At 39.7% G+C, this 21,585-nt stretch overlaps 2 protein-coding genes across 6 annotated transcripts in view; one reads left to right on the top strand and one right to left on the bottom strand.

Annotated features, from left to right (window-relative positions):
* Positions 1-417: 417 nt before the first annotated feature.
* Positions 418-10,280, bottom strand: FASTKD3 (FAST kinase domains 3). 2 transcript variants are annotated; one of them, XR_489925.3, is made up of 7 exons: positions 10,198-10,280; positions 7,901-9,356; positions 7,148-7,233; positions 4,071-4,245; positions 2,838-3,028; positions 2,404-2,518; positions 418-798 (listed from the first exon to the last, which is right to left on the bottom strand). XR_489925.3 is itself a non-coding variant. In XM_007961189.3 (7 exons), exons 2-7 carry the CDS (start codon positions 9,330-9,332, stop codon positions 703-705), a joined length of 1,974 nt encoding a protein of 657 aa, XP_007959380.2. In that variant the 5' UTR covers positions 9,333-9,356; positions 10,198-10,280; the 3' UTR covers positions 418-702. The 2 variants fall into 2 exon arrangements, 1 of the variants encoding a protein (XP_007959380.2); XM_007961189.3 differs by having other exon boundaries at positions 2,838-2,907.
* Positions 10,281-10,356: 76 nt separating this feature from the next.
* MTRR (5-methyltetrahydrofolate-homocysteine methyltransferase reductase) overlaps positions 10,357-21,585 on the top strand; it is a 32,028-nt gene continuing 20,799 nt past the window's right edge. Inside the window, exons 1-5 of one of the 4 annotated variants that reach the window (XM_007961185.3) lie at positions 10,357-10,439; positions 11,989-12,142; positions 14,635-14,788; positions 16,587-16,704; positions 19,277-19,655. In XM_007961185.3, the coding sequence (XP_007959376.3) occupies positions 12,014-12,142; positions 14,635-14,788; positions 16,587-16,704; positions 19,277-19,655 (780 nt within the window). In that variant the 5' untranslated portion in view covers positions 10,357-10,439; positions 11,989-12,013. Of the gene's footprint in view, positions 10,440-11,988; positions 12,143-14,634; positions 14,789-16,586; positions 16,705-19,276; positions 19,656-21,585 lie in introns of those variants that run through there. The other 3 variants (XM_073014842.1, XM_007961187.3, XM_037988734.2) reach the window with 3 other exon arrangements.

Raw genomic sequence — 21,585 nt, 5'->3', positions numbered from 1 at the left:
ACTCCGGTTGGCCCTCTTGTCCTCTTCTCCCTTGAAACTGTAACCTGTGATGAGGCAATGAAGGATCTGCAATGAACTAATGATGATTTAATTCATTCTTGATATACAATTTAGAAGATCCTCCCTCCAATCAAACACCTCCCCCAAAAACCTACCTAAATTGCTTTTCCATTTCTCTAAATGTTTATTTAAAAAAAGTTCCCACACTAATACATCTTATTAACTAAAGGATTGTTTCTGCCTAATTCTATGGTTATATCCAAAGCACTGTACTCTATTTCTCATTGCTCCTTTTCCTTACAGTACATCTCACCTCCACTCACAGAATAGAGATAAAATTTCTTCCTTACATCTGTTAGAAAACAAAAGGTCTCTAAAGAGCAAAATACTTTCATTTAGGAGATAACTATGACAAAATACTTAAAAATAACATTTATTCATTGAATTCCTTTACTGCACATGATCATTTGTTTGATGTATAAAAAGTATCTGTGACACTAGTATTAAATTAAAATTAATTTTACATTTTACCACAATAAATGTATATATAGTGTAAGGAAAACTATAGATGCTTCCCGATCACCAGTCTAGAACATATTCTGCGAAGTGGCTAATTCACATTGTATTCTTCTTTTAATACTGAGTTCCATAAAAATGCAAGTTCTTTCATTGTTTGGGTTCTGAGGCCAGTATTCGTTCTTGTCACCAATGAACAGTGTTTTGAGAAAACAGTTTTCTTTGTAAATATTCCACCAATTCACGTCTTGATTTTAGCATCCCAATCTCGTAATAGGGGATCTATAAAGGTAGAAAAGTAAAACTGGTCAAGATCCTTCAAGATCTGAGGTTCCTCTGGCTGTTGGTTACCTTGTTTGTTTCTTACACGCTTCCCCACAGCAGAATGTAAGCTCCTGGAAGGCAAATATCCCAACTAGCGTCTTCATCTTGTATCCCCAGTGTCTAGAACAGCGCCTGGCACTGAGAAGGGGCTTGGTAAATATTTGATGAATTAATATGTAAATAAGAATCAGACATGATGATCTCTTGTTCTCCAGGAGCTCACAACTTGGGTGGCAAATTAAATTACACAATAAATATAAAAAACAAGCTGTAGGTTGGTGATCTAGTGCTGAGAGGGAGTGGGCATTTCATTAGGTAAGGGTGGGGATGCCGACAAACTGCTGGAAGGTAGGTATTCAGAGAGCTGGAAGACGCAGCAGGGACAAAGAGGGAATGAAGAGAGACAGCAGGAGGCTCAGCGAAGGAGAGAGCCTGCTCAGCTGGGAGCAGAGGGGCCAGGTAGTAATCACGTGCCAGAAGCCTGGCTGCAGGCCAGCCATGGAGGGTCTTGAATGTTAAGATGTAGAGAAGTTTTTACTTTATTCTGTAAGCAGTAAAGAAACAATGAAGGCTTCTGAGTACACACTGGCATGATTAGTTTTAGGAATATTCAGCTGGGGATGTGCAAGATGGAGAAAAAAGTCAGCAGATATGAAACCACAGTGCTGCCTAGTACAGACAGCTTAGAGACTTAGGGCAGCTCTCCTTCTCATGCACTGCTGAGCCCTCACATAAGACATTCTTACATTATCTACAGTGAAAATACTTAAAAGGTCTTAAATATTAAGTGTTGGTGAAGCTCTTTATTTTAATGGATTATCTTGTCCACTTTTATTTATTAAATCAAGGAGAAATTAAAACAGAACATATATTCCAACAATTGAGTAAGTCTAACAGCAGAGTTAAGCAGAGCTTATAATGAATATAGGTATGCCCCACTTTTGAAAAATCAAAGCTCTGAAAATTCTGTATTTCAAAATATAAGTCAAGAGATTTAAGCCAAATTACCAACATTGGGATTTAAACTAGACATTAGATCAGTGGTCCACTGACTGGGCTGGCAGACCAGTGAGCACTGTAAAAGTAAATTAAAATGGAGCCTGTGCCTGAAAAATCCCTGAGCAGACCAAGTTAGTTAGGCCTTGAAAATAACCTTAACTTTGTTTAAAAGTGCAAATGTTAAGCAAAATTTAACTTGGGCTATTTCTTGTAAAAGCTTCTACTGGAGAAAAACAGAACTTAAGCTCAACCAGTCAGAAGCATCTCACAAACTAATAATTATATAACTAGGAACCTTCAACAGAATAGTTCAAACAAGGCAGCAAGAATATATAACAGTAACCAATCAAGTAGATTCTTTGTGTACTTCCATTCTTCCTATAAAAGCCTCCCTCTTGTGTTCCCAAGTCATTTTGGGTTTTGTGCTGTCTAATTCAATAACTGCTGTTTGATCAAATTCTTTAAAATTTTACTGTGCCTCAGATTACTTTTTAACAGTAACCTGGAAAAAAAATTCGAATTAGGATTTGCTTTTGGGAAACAAAAAAATAGGTGAAACTCTACCTGAACAACTTGATAACCAAGTAAGCGTAGGTGTCTTTGTTTAATAGCTTCTTTTCCCAGTAAGCGTTTGCTATTGGAGCAAAATCTTTTTGGACCATCAATACACAGTGCTATCCTGAAAAATAAAAAAAGAGAAAAAAACTTAATTTTTAAAATAATATGAAATATTTATTATATATTTTAGTTGCCAAAGTTTATTTGGGATTTGGCTATTACTATGTGCCAATATTATTTTCAAATGAATCATGAATTTGATCTTATGAATATTAATGCTTATAAAATATTACAAGGAATTTCCCAACATAGTATTCTGAAATGTAGTATTTTAATTTCCAGAATCATATCTATTTCTTTCACCTTCTTGAGAAAAAGATACCACTGCTTATTAGCCTCAACAAGTCTTATAATGCAAAAAACACAATATTTTTCTGTACCTTTCATGGATATCTTCATTAACTGTGAATGGCAATACAAATCCTTCTTCATCTAATTTAATTTCAACATCTGGTGAGAGAAGAAAGGAAAAATTCCTCGTGTGATACCCTCATAAACACTATCTTCCTGTATTCATTCCTTTGATCTGCTTTGATTCCTTCCATATTGCACTGATCAATTGGACTGAAGGCTGCAAAGTAATGACCACAACCAGACAATGGTGAGAATTTTAATTCAATTGGCTTTATGATCAATCAAGTCAGCCTTAAATTAAGAAAGCTCAACAACACTAAACCACAGAATGGGTTCTGAAGTTATCTGGGGTATGACAAGAACCACACATGCGTTCTCTTTCCCCTTATAACAGGTGGCAGAGATCCTTCAATCCAGACTGAAGAAAACCCTTGAGTTAAGCCGTTAGACATCTATGCAACTCATAACTTCCATCATTCCGACTTGCAGCGCCTCCATGGTAAGTAAAGAAAGCATGCTGCACCCAGACACCTGGTCTGCGGGCACAGAAGGCTTCGCTGTCCTTCCCCTCTGGTAAACTGCAGTTCCTTTCGTAAAGAGAAGAGAAGTGACCATCTGAAGCCTATGAACTGCTGTCCTTTATGAGAAGGCTTTCTTCTCCTCATCAAGTTAGAAGAACTGTAAGGACAGAGGACTTGGAGTCTCTAGTCAGTGCCACCCAGGAGAAATCTCTGTGATGTGGAAATCGTTATAAAGGCGCTGTCCAATTTGGCAGCCATGAGCCACATGTGGCTACCGAGCACTTGGAATGTGACTGAGGAATTGAATTTTCTTAAACGTTTAATAATTTAAATTTAAACAGCCACATGGTCTAGTGGCTACTATATTTGGACAGCGCAAGCCTAGGTTATAGTAGTAGCTAACTATTAGTGAGCATTTCCTATGTTCCAGGTACTATTTTATTTAATGCTTAAATAAGTCTTTGAGGTCACTATTACTATCATTTTACAGAGGAAGAAGCAAGCAGAAAAAGGTTAAATACTCTGCCCAGGACATACGTGGCTAACATGTGTGACTTAAACCCACACAGTCTTGACGCAACAGCTCTGCTGCTAACCACCTGTTTCAACTTGCCTTCAGGGAAGGGACCATTCCATTTTGCATTTCCAGAGACCTTCTATTACTTCTAAGTCCCATATATCTCCAAAATCGAACAGGATGCTTAGGTTTAAAACAACAAAACTCCTTATACTACTTACCTATTGTATAACAATAAGGTGTTAACACTTTTGAAGCAAAATATAATCTTGCTCCTAAAAGGTCAATCAGCCCAATCTTCACAGATTTATAAAGCTGAGAATCCATAGGGGTCTCCAGGGAACAGCATGGGGTAACAAATGACTTCACTTGATATTTACGAAGGAGTTTTGGACCCTAAAAAATCGTAAGCGCAAACATGAGAAAGAAAAATAAGATATAAAAACTGAGAATAAATTGAAGGTTACCTAGGTAGAAAAGTTTGATATAACACTACTTTAGAGGCATGATACTTTTCCAGAAACTGGGACAGGCATCTCTTTCAAAATGACAATGCAAACTTCTATTGTTATCATACAAGTCGAATAGTTCAAAATGTCTTTTATATGTGTTTTTACAGTAGTCACTAGTTACCATAAACAGAAAGAAAAGTAAAGAAGGAAGGTAAAAAAGAGTGAGGAGGGAGTGAGAAGAAACATAATAATGCTAACAGCTCTAGAAACATTTTTAGAACTAAGAATTGTCCCAAGGGTCTTAAGTACACACAACTCAAGTTTTCAACACAGGTTTAATTTCTCTAATCTGAAAATCCCAAATCCAAAATGCTCCAAAATCTGAAACCTTTTAAGCACAGACAGGCTGCTTAAAGAAGATGCTCATGAAGCATTCTGGATTTCAAATTTTTGAATTAGGGATGCTAAACTGGTAAATATAATGAGAATACTTTAAAATGTGAAAAAATCTGAAAGCTGAGACACTTCTGGTCCGGAGCATTTTGGATAAGGGATACTTAGTCTGTAATGGTAAATGTGACATAAGTGACATTCCAATTTAGGAAGAAAAGGATAGCAATCTAATAAACGATGATGGAAAAATGGTTATTTATTTGGAAAATAACTAAACTTCTGTCATCCGTTACACACTCTAATAAACTCCAAGAGTTACAACATGCTGACTATAGTTAATAAGAATGATTGTATGCTTGCAAATGGCTGAGAGTACTTTTTTTTTTTTTCTTTTTTTTTGAGACAGAGTTTCACTCTTGTTGCCCAGGCTGGAGTACAATGACGCGACCTTGGCTCACTGCAACCTCTGCCTCCCGGGTTCCAGCAATTCTCCTGCCTCAGCCTCCAGAGTAGCTGGGACTACAGTCATGTGCCACCATGCCTGGCTAATTTTCCATATTTTTAGTAGAGATGGGGGTTCACCATGTTAGCAAGGGCTCGTCTCGAACTCCTGACCTCAGGTCATCCAACCGCCTTGGCCTCCAAAACTGCTGCGATTACAGGCACGAGACACCGTGCCCGGCAAGAGTACATTTTAAATATTCTCACCACAAAATAAAATGATAGGTATGGAGGTAATACACATGTTAATTGGTTTCATTTAGCCATTTGACAATGTATACATATTTCAAAACAACATGAACACAATAAGTATATACAACTTTTACTTGTTAATTAGAATACATATACAAATAAATAAAAATTCAATTTTGCTTTTAGATCAAAGATCTAAATAAAATTTAAAAGATTTTTTTTTTAAATGTTGTAAAATATTCATGCTCTTAAGTTAGACGGGTAACTTGGAAGTCATAAAAGACATATTCGACTACAGAACATTTAAAAATACATCATAAGTAATATTAAAAAGTAATGAAAGAGTACAAATCAGGGGAAAATATGTACAACATTCACAATAGTTAATATCTGTTTTACAATGAATCCTTAAAGACAAACCATCCAACAGAAATAAATTAAGGTGTAGAAAGCAATTCAAAAGAAATGTAAATGGCCAACACATATTTGGAAATACGCTAAACTTCATTAATGCTCATTAATATGCAACTTAAATATATGATATGATGCCCTCTTTCATGCAGTTGAGTAACACACATTAAAGAGACTACTAACACACTGCAATAGAAGTGGAGGAGACATGGCCATCTTCATTCATTGCTGGGGACATGTGATATCTGTACTATTAGGGAAAAAAATTCTGCCATTATCCATCAAAAATTAATCCAGTGATCACATTTTTAGGAATCTAGTTTATTATGAAAAAAACCAAAAAGGCTCTAGTATGACAGGATTTGCAAGAATGTTTATTATAGCATTCTTGATAGAGACAAAAGTTGCAAAAAACCTCCAAGTGCATCGATAGTAGAATAGTAGAATAAACACCACGAAATATCATGTCTTTCTAAAAAGAAGCATGTGATCTGTACGCACTGGCCTCAAGGGATGGCCATGATATACTGGGCATAAAAGCAAAGTATACTTTGATTAGTCAGTCTCATTCCTTGAAAAGAGAAAAAAAACAGACAGCGTTTATGTATCTGTATACATTTGGGCACAGAAACTGCTTTTAATACTATTCCTTTAGAAATGGTAGGAGATTGGGATTAACTATTACTTATCTTTATATAACTTAGTACCGTCTAAGCTGTTTTTAAAAAGGGGTATTTTTCCATTCTTATTACCTTATTTCAAAAATCAGATACTCTAAACTAAGATTCAGAGTCAAGTAGAGAGAAGTGGAGAGAGAATGTTATAGTCTGGTGCACTATTTCTGATTCTACATAAGGAATATGACAGATAATAGGATAAATCTTTATAGGTCTTTATGGGAAGAGCAAACTCTAGGTAAACTAAACTCTATTAGATAAAAGTGAAATTTCACTTTTATCTAATTTCACTTAACAATGTACTGTACTTGCAAATAATTTAGGTATTTGTGCAGTCCAGACATTCACACTTTGATAACAAACAGCTATGGGAAACCTAGTAGTAAAACCCTGTAAAACCTTCAGAGAGAATGGAGAAATACTGTAACTCACATGCCTGCAGCACTTGATAAAACCTCCTAAGAAATCTTACACAGCAGGAAATTGTTCCTTCAAGAGCAAGAACTCGAAAATGGGGTCAATTTATCAAAGAAAAGCCTATCTGGTGGCAACTAACTCCAAGTAAATGAAATTCTGCTTTTTCAGGAGGTTATCGAGACAGATCAAAAGCAAAGGAACTTAATAGGAAACTACCCATAGGGAAATAAAGCCACATACAGTTCATGCTTTTACCTTATAGAAAGGGCATTCTAGGACTGAGGTTAAGAAAAGTTGGGTCAGTCGTGCCCGACTCAATCTGTCCAAACGAGATTCTTCACCTAAAACAGAAAGCATCCCAGTCACAGTTACATCTGAACTGAGGTATGTATGAGAGAACATCATGAACAGTCAACATCAATTTACACACTCCAGATAGAAGTATTGTACATTTAAATGACACTATGAAATGAACTTGTTAGAATTAATTCTGCCCTCCTCTTGCCACCAATGAAATTGGCTTCCAAGAACCCAGCTCCTAGCTACCGAGTACAATTAAAAGAAAGAAAATAAGTTCACAGAATTAGTGGAAATTTCCTTTAACTATAAAGTTCCGGAAATATGTGAGTGGCCTTGAATCGAGATGAACAATGCCATCCTCTCAAAAAAAAAAAAAAAAAAAAAAAAAAAAGATACAGTTGCTCACTCATCGAAGTTCTAATATGTTAATGTGGCTATTTCCACTACCATCACTGTATCTCCTAAGAATGCTGCAATTTCTCAGATAAGGCAAAAGTCAGTTTATCTGAGACAGCTTTCCTCCCTTTATATGAGTTCCTAGCATGCTTTAACTCTGTGTTTACGCCAGCATCTGTCAACTTCAGGTCTCATCTTCAGATCACTATGGAAGAAAAACTAAAGGCAACACACTGCCTTTATATGTGACTTGAAACCACTGCCAATTCAAAGGTTAACTTTTCCAACTGTCAGAATTTATAACCAACTCACCTTGCAGCCGTTGAAGGAAAAATGGGTTGAATATTTTTGCCATAAAGTTGACTGGATGGCATTCATTCAGTGAACATGAATGAAGAAGTTTCAATAACGTTTCAGGTGGAAAATAATCAAAATGAGTGAATAGTACATTTTCCAGCTTTCTAAATAAAGCAGAGGCATTTGGTGGCAAATAATTGAGTTTCCCAAATGGTTCCATTAATGCAGAAATCTGACTAGGTGAAAATTTTTCTGATTGGCAAACAAAAGTTTCTGCCACTGCATTGAGGATGGGTTTTGAAAGAATCCGTTTTCTACCGCAGTACTCCATGACTCCGCAGACAACTTCAGGATCCAACGTGAGGCACACCGCAGCTACACGATTCTCTAGGGCTTTTGTAAAAAATCTGTCATGGTACCCAAAATATATGAACGCCTCCAAGACTCTCCTAAGCTCCTCGTTAGTGAAATGTGGGACATGCCTCACGACATATCTGCCCAATTTTATAATCAGAGGAAATGCTTGACTTTGATCAAGAACCACCAGGGCAGTGAGCATTTGGCTAATCAATTTAGGACTCAGGTTGGAAACTATTGAAAGGGAAAAGTTGTTTATCTTATTTAAAAATGTTTGGTGTTCATCTACTTTTTCAGCACATGCCTGCAAGATTCTATAAAGGGCCACAATATCCTCTGGGGTAAATGTTTCCAATTTTTCACCTTGCAGTTGATTTATAATCAGTTCTAGTGTCACACAACCCGAACTGTGCAGTCTAATCAGACTCTCCCCAAGAATACAAAGATTGCGAACTTCCAGGCCACCTTTTGTGAGACGATTTTGGCATTCTGCCACCAGGTTCAGTAACGGGCTACTTTGAGGATCCACATGCAACAGAATCAGAGCTTGCAAAGCAGTCACCAAACTAGTGTTTGACAGCTGTGAGGGTTCCTTTTCCAACTGAAAGCATAAAGCTTGAAAGATGCTATTCTCCAGTATTTCTTTTGGCAACCCTTGATCACCATCCTTTTTTTCCACTTCACAAATTCGTTGTAAAGCTCCTGCTGCCATAGTGTCAGGCAGGGTTTCCATCGTGCTTATAAAACTTAGCACTTCCTCTGATGAAGTCAAGTTGCTCAGTCTCTTGTAAAACGTCTGACTCTCCCCATTTTTAACATTTTGTTCAAGCCTGACCCAGTCAGATACTTGAGAGAACACTGGCCCACTGAGTGGATGAAGGTCATTTCCATTTTTCGAATTAAACTTTTTACAATAGGCATGATGGAACCTGATCCTGAAAGGCTCAGATTGTCGTGAACAGAACCAAGGGCACAGACGCTCCTTGACTACCTTGTGAACATGATTTAGAGGTTGATTTTTCAAAGCAGCTCCACGCATCCGAAAATCAGATAAACGATAAAGGTTCTTCCTCAAGGTGATTAATGCCATGCCATCAGATTCTCAATTTGATAACTAAATTAAAACATTTGAAATGACAAGGTTAAATACATTGAGAACATGACTGACCCAACATCAATGTTGAAACTACAAACCAGTACCAGAAAAAGAAAAAAAAAAAAAAGGATGAATAACATATAAACACCAGAGGAGCAAGGTCTCTGCATCCTAGAATTAGAAAAGTGGCTGACATCCAACATAACAATCGCCACTACTTGCTAAACAGTTTCTATTAACTTACACAGATTAAGTACCTTTACCATCATTTTACATGAGGTAGAAGTTGAAGAACAAAGTTACTTTGCCCAGTTTATGCAGGTGGTTAAGTGGCAGAGCTAGGGTTCAAACTCAGGCAATGTAGCTCTTAAGGGTGGCCCCTTAAATGTTGGTTGAAGGAAGAAATTGCATTTGAATAGAAATCAAACAAAGAATAGGTAAAGCGCATGAAATTACGCGAGGTTAGAGTAAGGCAAGGGTAAAAACGCGCTGGAAAGGCCCTAAGCTGTTGGTTTCCCCTCGGTGTCCGGAGACAGGGCTGAAGGAAAGGGTCTACTTCAGCAATGGAAACAAAGTAGGAAAAGAAAAAGCACAACACAGATCAATGAAGGGAGAAGGTGTGGCGGCCAGTCCAGATCTAAAGACGCCGCGGGGGGATTTGGGAACACGAGTGTGCAGGACAGACAGGCGTGATGCCCCGGGGCGCGTCTTCCTAGGAATGAAAGGGACCCGCGGGCCGAGCACCCCCAAACTCGGCGCCCCGGGGACCTGCGCTGAGACACGGGCAGGGCGGCGCAGCCTGAGGAGAAAGCCGATAAGGTCTGTGACACCCAGCCGGGGAGTCCGCGTGGACACCTACCGCCCTCCGCCCGCCAATCATTCCGGGTGGCCGCGGAAGCGCCTGGGCGTCGTGGGCCTCCGTAGGAAACGCGGGGCGGGGCGGGAGCACGACTCACAGCCGCGCAATGTGATTGGCCCAGGTCCCCTTCGGAACTTCCTATTGGTCCTAGGTACCGAGCATGGGCACTACGGCAGTGCGCACGGGCGCAGCGTTGGTGGAAGTCGCGCTGTGCAGGTGTGTCCTCGCCTGGCGCGGCGCAGGTAAGCGCGCTGGTGGCTACGGTTTTCGGATTCCGGCCGCTGGCCCCGCACTAATCCCGAGGGAGAGGCGGCCCGGGCCGGGGAGCGGGGGGAGGCAGTCGGCCTGCGCCCATGGTTCCCACGCCCCTAGAGCTCCGGGGGTCGCCGCGGGGGCGGGCTCGGCCTCGGGCTCGGGCTTGGTCTTGGCCTTGGTTTCCCCGGAAGCGCGTCCCGGAGATCGGCGTCGATCTCTGCGCGCGGGGGCTCCTGGGTGGTGTGGGGCCTCTTGGCCTGTTCTGCTTTTGGTTCCAGGCACTTTCTAGGACTAGGGAAACCGCACTCGGGGACGTGGGGGACGGGGGAACGTGTCGGGTTGGGGCGGCGCGCTCCGGGGAACCGGGGATTTTCCGAGAGCCCACCTGGCGGGACGCGGCAGTGAGCTCTGCCCACCGCCTCCGCGCCGCCCCTGGGGCTGCTGGGGCCCGGGCCTCCTTTGAGAGTCGTGGGAACGTGGTGCCGGGCTGTGGGGCGGTAGCAGGGCTGAGGGGTTGATTGATCCTGGGAAGTCCTCAGGATGTGTGTGTTTCATGGGAAGTGGTAGAAATTTTAGCTGTAGTAAGATTTTCATCATCGTTTCCGCCGTTTTCTGTGAGCTGTAAATGTGTAGTGTTTTCATATTGTTCATTTACTCTTTCAGATAACTTGTCGAGTACCTTTTTTGTGCCAGGTGCCGTTCTGGGCGGTTCATTCACCAAAAGCCAATATTTTGGTTTGGGTTTCAGTTTAAATCTGTCTCCACAAATTGACATCCCACCAGTTTTAGCCATTAGATGAGTATGCAAAAAAAAATCTGTGAGTGTCGTTTGTTTTACTACTGCTTATCTCTTCAGGAAAAACATGTGTTAGTAAAATGTTTTAAGTGGATTGGAAATATTTTTTCTTTATACGCACCTGTATGTAATATGCCCATACACTCACATATTTTTGATTTCTATTAAATATAAAAAAGGTAACTGATGTGCTTCAGTTACCTTTAGTACTATGATTAGTGTAGCATTAGGATCAAGTAGGAACCAAGAATCCTGTCATTATAATATAATTTTTGCTTCTATATTTTTTAAGAAAGGGGACACCAAAAGATATTTAAGACTGTTAGGAATGATACTGTGCCTCAAGTTTTGTTCAGGTTCTTTTCTTGTGCCACATCCTTTTTCAGGTAGGTGGTAATAGTCTCATTTTTAGGATAGAGGAGCTGTGGTACTGGTCATTTGGGGAGCTTGCCTACAGGGTTGCACTTAGGAACCACAGATTCAAGCCCAAGTAGTTCCGAGCTGATAGTCTGATTTCTGAGCCATGGAATTAGAGTTTCATTCCTACACTCTCCTTAATTCGATGAATTCTTATTTAGGCTCATTTAAGATTAGTGCTAAAAACAAATTTAGAAAAGGCTATTTCATATTACGTTTGGGTATTGTTGCATTGTTTCTTAAAGATTGAGGGAGAATCAATACCTCTAGGTTGTTACTATTTCATTAAAAACAGGATCTCTCTTTTTTCCCCCATTTTTCAGTTTCACTGTTACATGCCTTGAAGGGATGAGGAGGTTTCTGTTACTATATGCTACACAGCAGGGACAGGCAAAGGCCATCGCAGAAGAAATATGTGAGCAAGCTGTGGTCCATGGATTTTCTGCAGATCTGCACTGTATTAGTGAATCCAGTAAGGTTAGAGCTGTTACAATGGATTTTTACCGTTTTGTGCTTTGAAGAATTTTGGTTGGGAAGTGATGTTTATGAAACAATAAAGGACACTAAATACCACCAGATAGTCCTTGTTTTTTAACAGAAATTGTTTTGTTCAGTGGTATGGTAAGATATCACTAGAATTTTTTTTTTTTTTTTTTTTTTTTTTTTTTTTTTGCCTAATGTAGAAGTGTGCAGTTGAATTAGACTAAATGGTCTCAAAAATTGAAACAAGTAACAACTCCTTCACTGTAAATGACAGAAGTAGCATATGCTGTGTCTATTTCACAGGGTGGCTCTGAGAACAACTGAGATGTGTGTTTGCCTGCTCAGATGTGCTTTCCGTCTGTTGAATCTCAGTGCCCCATTTTTTTCCCCAAAAGAAAGGCCTTGCCATTCATGTTAGAGTTCCTCCTGATCAAGGACCGCTTAGATTCTTTTGTGAAATAGAATTTAAAGTACTAGTGTAAGGATCTGGAAGACACTTGGCTGCTTCGTCAGGGACTAGTTGTTTACGTTCAGTCTTTGCAGAAGTTCCTACCTTAGGGTATTTGCAACTTTACAATCATATGTTCTTTTATTTAATTTGCTGCCTCCAGATTATACCATTTCAGACAATTCAGGTGATAACAGTTGGCAGGGCCTTCATACCACAAGCTGATTTGCCAGCCAGTAAGCGGTTAAAGTTCACTTCAACATTTCAGAGACTGCCCTGCCAGTGCTCTCTCACTCAAATGCACAACCCCCTCTGGCCTTTCCTGAGACTCTAGGTCAGAACACTAGACTGTATGCAGCTCAAGTGAATTATAAACCCAGCTCATGGAAGTAGACTCACCTAGTTCCTTTATGCAGCCCTGCCATGTGACTCTGGACACCAGAGAAAAGGGAGCTTCCTGGAGAAGACCGCCAGTCAGCAGACTCTGTCATTCTGCAATAACTTCAGTTCACATTGCAGTGCCACATGATGAAATACCTGAATCTGTTACTTTGGACAAAACCAAAGCCATCAGTATCATAAAACTAGTCCTGATTTGGCCCCTTGTGGTTGACCTCAGTAAGGTGATCAGCAGGTGTTTTGACAGTCAGATGAATGGTGAATTTTTTTTTTTTTTTTTTTTTTTTTTTAAAAACACCAAGTTAGTCATGCTGTTTGTCCTCGCTCGCTGATGGTTTCCTCTAGCTGTTCATAATCTAATCTTCCTAGTTCACATAGTCCTTTTCAAGATGACTTTACTTATACAAACTCTGTATGCAGAGTTTAACACCCAACTTATATAGAGTCTTGGAAGCATTAAATGCCTTGGTAAAAAGTTAGCTCAAGTCATTACCTCTTTTATCAGCATGAAAAATAAGGTGAATTATTTGGAGCCAAATTAGATGGTGTTCATGGGCAGTAGAGCTTGTGGAGTCCTTATAAGTAAGACAAGGAAGTGCTCTGTTTGAAATATTTAAATTTACACGAGAATGAGAAGAAACTTGATTTGTAAGAGTTTATAGCTCAGCTTATAGCTAATGATATTCTCAGAGTTAAGACAGTGAAATGCTCTATTTGAAATATTTGAACTTACGTGAGTATAAGAATAAACTTGATTTGTAACAGTTTATAGCTCAGCTTATAGCTAATGATATTCTCAGCTCTCGGGAAACCTGAGGGAATGAGGAGCGGTTCTTGATAGCCAGCTCGCTGATTTAGAAGGGGTAATACTTTTAATTTCCCAGTTTTAAAATGCCCTGTTGTCCCTCTGCCTTAGTGTCACATGCAGTACACGTGGCTGGTTTTATATTTTGCTAAAGATCTCAGAGCTGTGGTGTTTTTATTGCTGTCTTTCTTTACCACAGTATTCTACTTGTTGCTTCCTTGTCTTGCCATTCTAATCCTGAGTGCTTATGTATCAGTTCTCTTTACTTCGAGTCTCCCCATCCCCATTTTAACACCTCTTTCCTTGCTTTTTTTTTACTTATGAAAAGACGTTTCCACCCAGTTAGCTGCTGTTCCTCCTTGGCAGCTCATCACGGTGCCTCATTTTGGCTCTTAGCAGTGCTGATTTGCCTTGCAGATCAGAGCTCATGTTAATGTTTGGCCCATGACTTGGTGGCAAAGAGTTGACTGTATCCTATTTCGTCTGATTTTTCTGAAAATGAAGGACCAGACTAGATGGAAACCTGGGATGGGTCTTGTCTGTGCCTTTCTGGTGCCTGACTCTCATACACCACATGAAGAGAAAGACATGTTAATCCCCCAACTTCTTGATGAGCCTCAACAAAACAGACGCATGGTTTCCTTGAACGACATCCTGCATTAGGCAACTTGATTAAGCTGAGAGCATGTAGTCACTGGACTGGTCATCTCTAAAAACCTGGCAAGGAGGAAAATTGAAATACAAGACAGGAAACTAAGCTGATTGCTTTGCTGCTGTGTTAAATCAAAACTGCATGCAGTGTTAGGTCCCTGACTTGATATCCTTGTTTTGTAGTATGATCTAAAAACCGAAACAGCTCCTCTTGTTGTTGTGGTTTCTACCACGGGCACCGGAGACCCACCCGACACAGCCCGCAAGTTTGTTAAGGAAATACAGAACCAGACACTGCCAGTTGATTTCTTTGCTCACCTGCGGTATGGGTTACTGGGTAATGGTCTCTCTCTTCTGATCTTAATATAGTATACTGTTGTTATCTCTGGTATCTGAATTATCTTTCGGAACTATGAAGTGTGATCATAGAAGTTTTGTCTTTTTTATGTAAATATTATATCGGAACTATGAAGTGTGATCATAGAGGTTTTGTCTTTTTTATGTAAATATATTTATGTATATATAAATGTATGTAATGTGCTACCTTTTCTGAATCTTACCCAGACTACCCCAGAGCCACACCTCTGCAGAACCTCTTGAGTAGCATTTTAATTAAGGGTGCACCTCAGATGCAGCCTTGAAACATTTTCAGAGTAGCGGTGGCTGGGCCTCATCCTAAACCTACTGAAACAGTTGTTGAAGAAGCAACTTCTCAGGACATTCCTCTGTTTAGAAAAGCAAAGCGAAACAAAACACTCCCAATGATTTTGATAACTTCTCTAAGAACAATTCTCCCAGAATGAATGATTTTCATTCCTCAGCTACACATCAGGATTAGCTAGGGGAGTTTTTATTAAATTCTATGACTTACGCCCAGCTCCAGTGATTCTGATGTAATTATTCCAAGGTAGGTCCCTGGCATCGTTATTTTTAAAAGCTCCCAGGTGATTCTAACATGTATCCCAGGTTAAGAAAAACTGACCTAGGACTCTGTGAACCATAGTTTAAAAATGTTAAAGGATCAGAAGGACCAAATCAGCACAATATGATACCAGAGGGGAATTGAGAGTCCGCATTCCTGACTCGTGACCTATATATATATATATATTTTTTTTGAGGATTATTTTTTGGAGAGGGTATCTGGAAAGGATGGATTGAGTATAATAAATAACTGATTAGAAATTTGAGATTGTAACCCTGGCAATGATCTGTCATATATAACATGTTCAAGAGAGTATTTCACAGTATTTATAATTTTTTTTTACCTCAAGTTTTTATACTTTTTGTATTTTCAGAGAGAGAACACGTACTTGTTTAAAAATCCAGAAAAGACAGGAGCGGAAGCCTATCCCATTGTTCTAGTCAATGTTAGGCCCGAGCCTGGAACCACTGATTTCTCACCCTTTTGTAGAGAAAGAACATGGAGATGACTACTCAGCTGAGGAATTGAAGCTTTTTTATTTATTTATTTATTTATTTATTTTTTACCATGAGACATAGAAGCAATTCTTAATTTCCCCAACACAGAAACCTTTATAGCACATCGTTATTGTGGTTGTTTATACGGCAGGTGTACCTGTGTATATCAGGAGTCAGCAAACTCTATCTATAAAGGGCCAGATAGTAAATATTTTAGGCTTTGCAGGCCTACTCAACTCTTACTGTTATAAATAATATATACACAAATGGACCTGACTGTCTTCTAATAAAACTTTATTTACAAAGAAAGGCGGTGGGTTGTATTTGGCCCAGAAGCTATGGTTGGCTGACCCCTGCTCAGTATCAGAAAAAATGTACAGATAACAGATATTGTGGTTTTGCAACCTGTCTGACCCTAGTTTTAAGATTTCTATATTTTTACACATAGTCAAGGAGATGAAAGTGTGAAGTCTTTTCTTTCACCAGTGGCCAATAAGTATTTTGTTTCATTATATCTGGTACTTTTATATTGTAAAATAGAAGAAAGCTGCCTGCATGCATAGTATTACTCAAGGAGAATAAAATGTGAGGCTGTACATTATTACTCCATTCAAAAGAGCATGGAATAGTATTATTTTAGATACTTTATTTACCTATTCTTTATGTCCTTAAATTTAAACCTTATTGTGCATTAATTATGTATTTGGGCTCTTTAGGTCTCGGTGATTCAGAATACACCTACTTTTGTAATGGGGGGAAAATAATTGATAAACGACTTCAAGAGCTTGGAGCCCGGCATTTTTATGACACTGGACATGCAGATGACTGTGTAGGGTAAGGGCAGTGTTCTCTGTTTATTCCAATAAGCCCTCTGTGCATGATGAAAGTTCATTTATAAAACGTGTTGACTTTTCATTTAACACTGAACTTTTCCTCAGTTTTACTTTTGTTAGCTTTTTTGGCTTTAGGACCCAAGAGGGTCAGCCAGAGCTTGATTTACCTGTTTTGCTGATTTTCTTTTGTGTCTGTCTCATCCTTCTCAGTGTGTGCTAATGGCAAGCGTTAGAAAAGGTACCCCAGTACAGTTATCTTTATTTTAAACAGTGTAGGTATTTGCAGAAATCAGCTTGTTCTTTAGCAACTTGAATCGTGCATGCCCTTCTCCTTGCCGTGCACACGGAGCCTTTGGATTGGGCTCTTTACATGGAGGGAGCCTGTTGAGCCATACTTCACTGTTAGAGAACATGGGTCTGTGGGGCCTGCACTGTAGGCTGCATTGCTTGGCGTGCTCTTACCTTCTGAACGGCCATTTGCCACCATGCCAATCAGACGTTTACAGACACATGCTTTATCTTTTCATTACTTTTATTCTTGTTTTTACAAGTCAGTATTTCACCCAGTGTGGCACCTTTCAAATTATCCTGATGTGTTTATTCAGTGGTCTTACAGATGTCCTATAACTTACTTAGCCTTTAACTATTTTAGCCAGATAATAGCACACACCCTTGATTTTTTTCTACTAGGTCCATGTATTAATTTAATTTTCTCTCACTATGTTACTGAATAATCTGTTTATGAGAAAATGACAAATTCAGCAAACGTCTTGCTTTTCGGCATACTGTATTTCTGCTGAACTCACCCTTGTGCCCACTTCTTCCATCTTTCCCTTCAGCCGTGATGCTGTGGGTTTTTTCCACATCCCCAGCACACATATTGTTCCTGATTGTGACAAAGCTTTGTGACATTTCTTTGCGAATTCACTTTTAGCTCTGTACCTTTATGTTGAGTTTTCTTTTGCCAGAAGCTCATTGACATTAAATGCTCAGTCTTGTATGGGCTGTGTTTAACTGTTAATGTAAAGCTTGTGTCATCCATTACCATTAGGCCCATCACTCATCTATATTTCACTTCTCTTCAAAGGCTTTCATTTTCTCTGTTGATTTATTGGTGTCAGTATTAAAATGCTTGACTGTATATTTCAGTAGACTACACTGCTTAGATTTTTCAAGCTAACTACCTTACTTCAATTTTTCCTTTTTCTGAAACAAAGATATTTTCAAGACATTCTTGCTTGATGTACATACCACCACACTAAATGGGGTTACGAATGCACGCATGAGTCCATTACCTGGGTTCAAATCCTTGATCCCCCACTTCCCGACTGAGAACTTGATCAAATTACTTAAGTTTTTTGTTCCTCGGTTTTTGCCTCTATGCAATAAATAACAGTAATCTATTTACTGTGTAAGCTTCGTGGTATGATCAAACGGATTAATACATGTTGTCCTCTTAGAAGAGTGCCTGTCATCATGTGGTAAACACTTAGTGAACGTTAGCTCTCTTCATGGTTAACGCATATTATCCCCTTAATATTTCTGAGTTATGAAAGTGATATTTTAAATGTAGCTGTTATTATTGAACCTGTAATTTTATAAACTTGTTTTCACAAAGGCTCCTCAGGGCAGATCTAATATATAACCACATTTTGAGCAGTGTACTACATGAGCACTTACCGAGCACAGTGAAATGACAGCTTGAGTCATGATGAGACACAGGCCTGAAATGTGCGTCCTCTTAATACTCATTTCGCTTTAGGAATTAGAATTTAATCGAACCTCCTTTCAGTTGTGATTGAAAGTGGTGTTATTTCCACAGCCCTGACACGGTCTTATCCACTGACTCTACTTCTCTGTTCAGGGAATGGCTGTTGTTATCATCATTTGTTAATAGGTGGACTGCCACATTTAAAACAATCTATTTATGATGAATTCAGCTTTCCCAAAGGATAGTTGCTTTTTTTTTTCTCCTGTTGTCAGCTTCCCTGGGAATTTTACTAAAATGAAAATAAATAAATAAATAAAATGGTTCAGGACTGAGAGAAAGGCATTATTTATTTAGTCCAAGGACTTGGCATTAATCTGTAGTGATTTCTTGGTGATATTTTAATCTGTAGGAAAAACATCAGTAAATCGGCTAGGCAGAAAAAAAAAGGTGCATTTGATGGATGGAATGAGCATTTGCAGCATTATGGTGGGCTTGGATTTTGGTTAAGTTCTGTTAGCATTAGTATGCCTATTTAAAATGATATCTTCTTAAGATAAAGTTTACCAATTCTGGTTTGAGGAATTCTATTCCTATCATCCTATTACTAGAATATCTTCCTGTCCCTCTTCATTTCTTTTACCTTTATACATGCTCATGTTTTCAGCTGCAGTGCTAATGAACACATAATATATCCTGCTTTTTAAAACTTAATCATGAAGCATTTTTTGTACTCCGAATGGTCTTCGTAGTGTTTCTAACAAGTGCATACTTTGCCAGATGGACAGACTGTCATTGTCCTGTTCTGCGTTCAGATGGAGAACTTAGGCATTTGTTTGGTTTTTCCTTTGCTTTTACTGTCCAGTTTAGAACTTGTGGTTGAGCCATGGATTGCTGGACTCTGGCCGGCCCTCAGAGAGCATTTTAGGTCAAGCAGAGGACAAGAGGAGATAAGTGGCACAGCCCCGGTGGCATCACCTGCGTCCTCGAGGACAGACCTTGTGAAGTCAGAGTTGCTACACATTGAATCACAAGTCGAGCTTCTGAGATTCGATGATTTAGGAAGAAAGGATTCTGAGGTTTTGAAGCAAGATGCAGTGAACAGCAACCAATCCAATGTTTTAATTGAAGACTTTGAGTCCTCACTTACCCGTTCGGTACCCCCACTCTCACTAGCCTCTCTGAATGTTCCTGCTTTACCCCCAGAATATTTGCAGGTACATCTGCAGGAGTCTCTTGGCCAGGTAAGCAAGTTTTTCTTTATGCTGTGGATGCTTTTTAATCATGGATATTTGCTTTGGGCTTTTAAATTATTACATTAGAAGAGAGGTCAACAACCTATGGCTCACTGGCCAAATGTGGCCTAACACCTTTCTTTTGTAAATAGATTTCACTGGAACATAGCCATGCCTTTTCGTTTAGGTCGTGTCTGTGACAGCTTCTGAGCTACAATGGCAGAGTTAATGGTGACCACAGGGGCCTGCAAAGCCTAAGGCATTTGGCCCCTTCCAGTAAAAGTTTTCCCACCCAGGTATTATAAAAGGTCTTGTATTATTATTTCTGTATTTGAAGAAGTAAATAGTTAAGAACTCAGTTTTGTCATTATTTTGGAGAACTAACGACTTGGTTTCTCATTTTAGATGAGTCAAACAGAGGTAAGTTGTATGGGCAGTTAGTTGAGTATCACGTTGCATAATAGCTAATTTCTCGCCATAGTCAGTGTATGGTACCCTGAAGTTTTTTCTAACCTGCTTAAAATAAGTTTCCAGGGCTAAGTCCTCTTTCTGTTGAGTGGCTGTTTGGAGTTCCACATGGACTTTTCTTACAAAAACCACAGCCTTACTGCAGTTACTACCAGTTTTAGTGTCTTGTTCTCTTTTTTTAATGAAGACAGATGTAGACATTTAAGAAATAATTTGGATGCAGCATCTGTCTTGTATGTTAGCACTATTTGTAGACACCTCGTATGATAGCAATTTTTTTTAGCATCTTTTATAGTGTCTTTCTAAAACTTTCATACAAGTATGATTTTGTGTATAAACAACTATGGGCTATTGTTTTTGCACTTGTACTTCATTATTTTGTGAATTGTTTAGTGAGATAATTGCAGTAAGTGTATCTCAGTCTGGTTTGGGAACAGACACAATGTATGCCTGGTCTGGTGGGAGCAGATACAGTGATGCACCAGAGACAGGATCAGTTCATGGCAGCGGGGATAGAGAGTACTCATTCATCTGACTAGGAGTTTTAAGTTAGGAGGAAGATCTGTTTAAGAGTTTGTGGGTTTTTTTTTTTTTTTTGAGACGGAGTCTCGCTCTGTCGCCCAGGCTGGAGTGCAGTGGCCGGATCTCAGCTCACTGCAAGCTCCGCCTCCCGGGTTTACGCCATTCTCCTGCCTCAGCCTCCCGAGTAGCTGGGATTACAGGCGCCCGCCACCTCGCCCGGCTAGTTTTTTTTGTATTTTTTAGTAGAGACGGGGTTTCACCGTGTTAGCCAGGATGGTCTCGATCTCCTGACCTCGTGATCCGCCCGTCTCGGCCTCCCAAAGTGCTGGGATTACAGGCTTGAGCCACCGCGCCCGGCCGGGATTTTCCAGGAGGCGGAGGTTGCAGTGAGCCGAGATCGCACTACCGTACTCTAGCCTGGGTGACGGAGTGAGATTCTGTCTCAAAAAAAAAAAACGGTTTCTAGGTTTTTTCTTAATAGAAAGTGTCATTAAATAGACTTGAGTTGTAAATAATGTAGTTAAAAGATTTAACAAATCTGAAGTATTTAAGGGAGACAATATAAATATGAAATACTATACTGAGAGAGTGAAGACTTGGGAAAAAAAAGAATGTTTTGTAGGCATCCTCTTGGGACTATCGCCTTGAGGCACAGAGGGGTTGGAAGCAGGATTTGGCACAGTGAGAAGCTGAGCTGCGATGCAGTCTCAACAGAGGCCTCAGTCAGCCCCGTATGGTACCTTTCTCCCATGCGGAAGTATTACCTCTTATAACCAGAGGGTCTTCTGGGTTGTGTGGTAGAGCGGCAGGACCTGTTAACAAGCACCGTCACTTGGACCTGCTGTAGAGCCCTCTCCTGCTCTGGGCCCCATGCAAAGCTGGAGACCTTTTCTGTCACTTGGTATTTGGGTCTCAGCAGTCCTCTCAGGTATGGGATGTGCTATCCACA

Source organism: Chlorocebus sabaeus, chromosome 4 (assembly GCF_047675955.1).
Source record: "Chlorocebus sabaeus isolate Y175 chromosome 4, mChlSab1.0.hap1, whole genome shotgun sequence".
Lineage (NCBI taxonomy): Eukaryota > Metazoa > Chordata > Mammalia > Primates > Cercopithecidae > Chlorocebus > Chlorocebus sabaeus.
This window is presented reverse-complemented; position numbering and strand designations above follow the sequence as displayed.

Bases quoted from the DNA above. Each gene is read 5' to 3' on its own strand.
- FASTKD3 (XM_007961189.3), bottom strand. From the start codon at position 9,332: ATGGCATTAATCACCTTGAGGAAGAACCTTTATCGTTTATCTGATTTT. The intron at 4,246-7,147 runs GTAAAAGCATGA...ACGATTTTTTAG, and splicing joins TAGAATGCCCTTTCTATAAG to GGTCCAAAACTCCTTCGTAA. The intron at 799-2,403 runs GTAGAGTTTCAC...CTACCTTTATAG, and splicing joins TTGGTTATCAAGTTGTTCAG to ATCCCCTATTACGAGATTGG.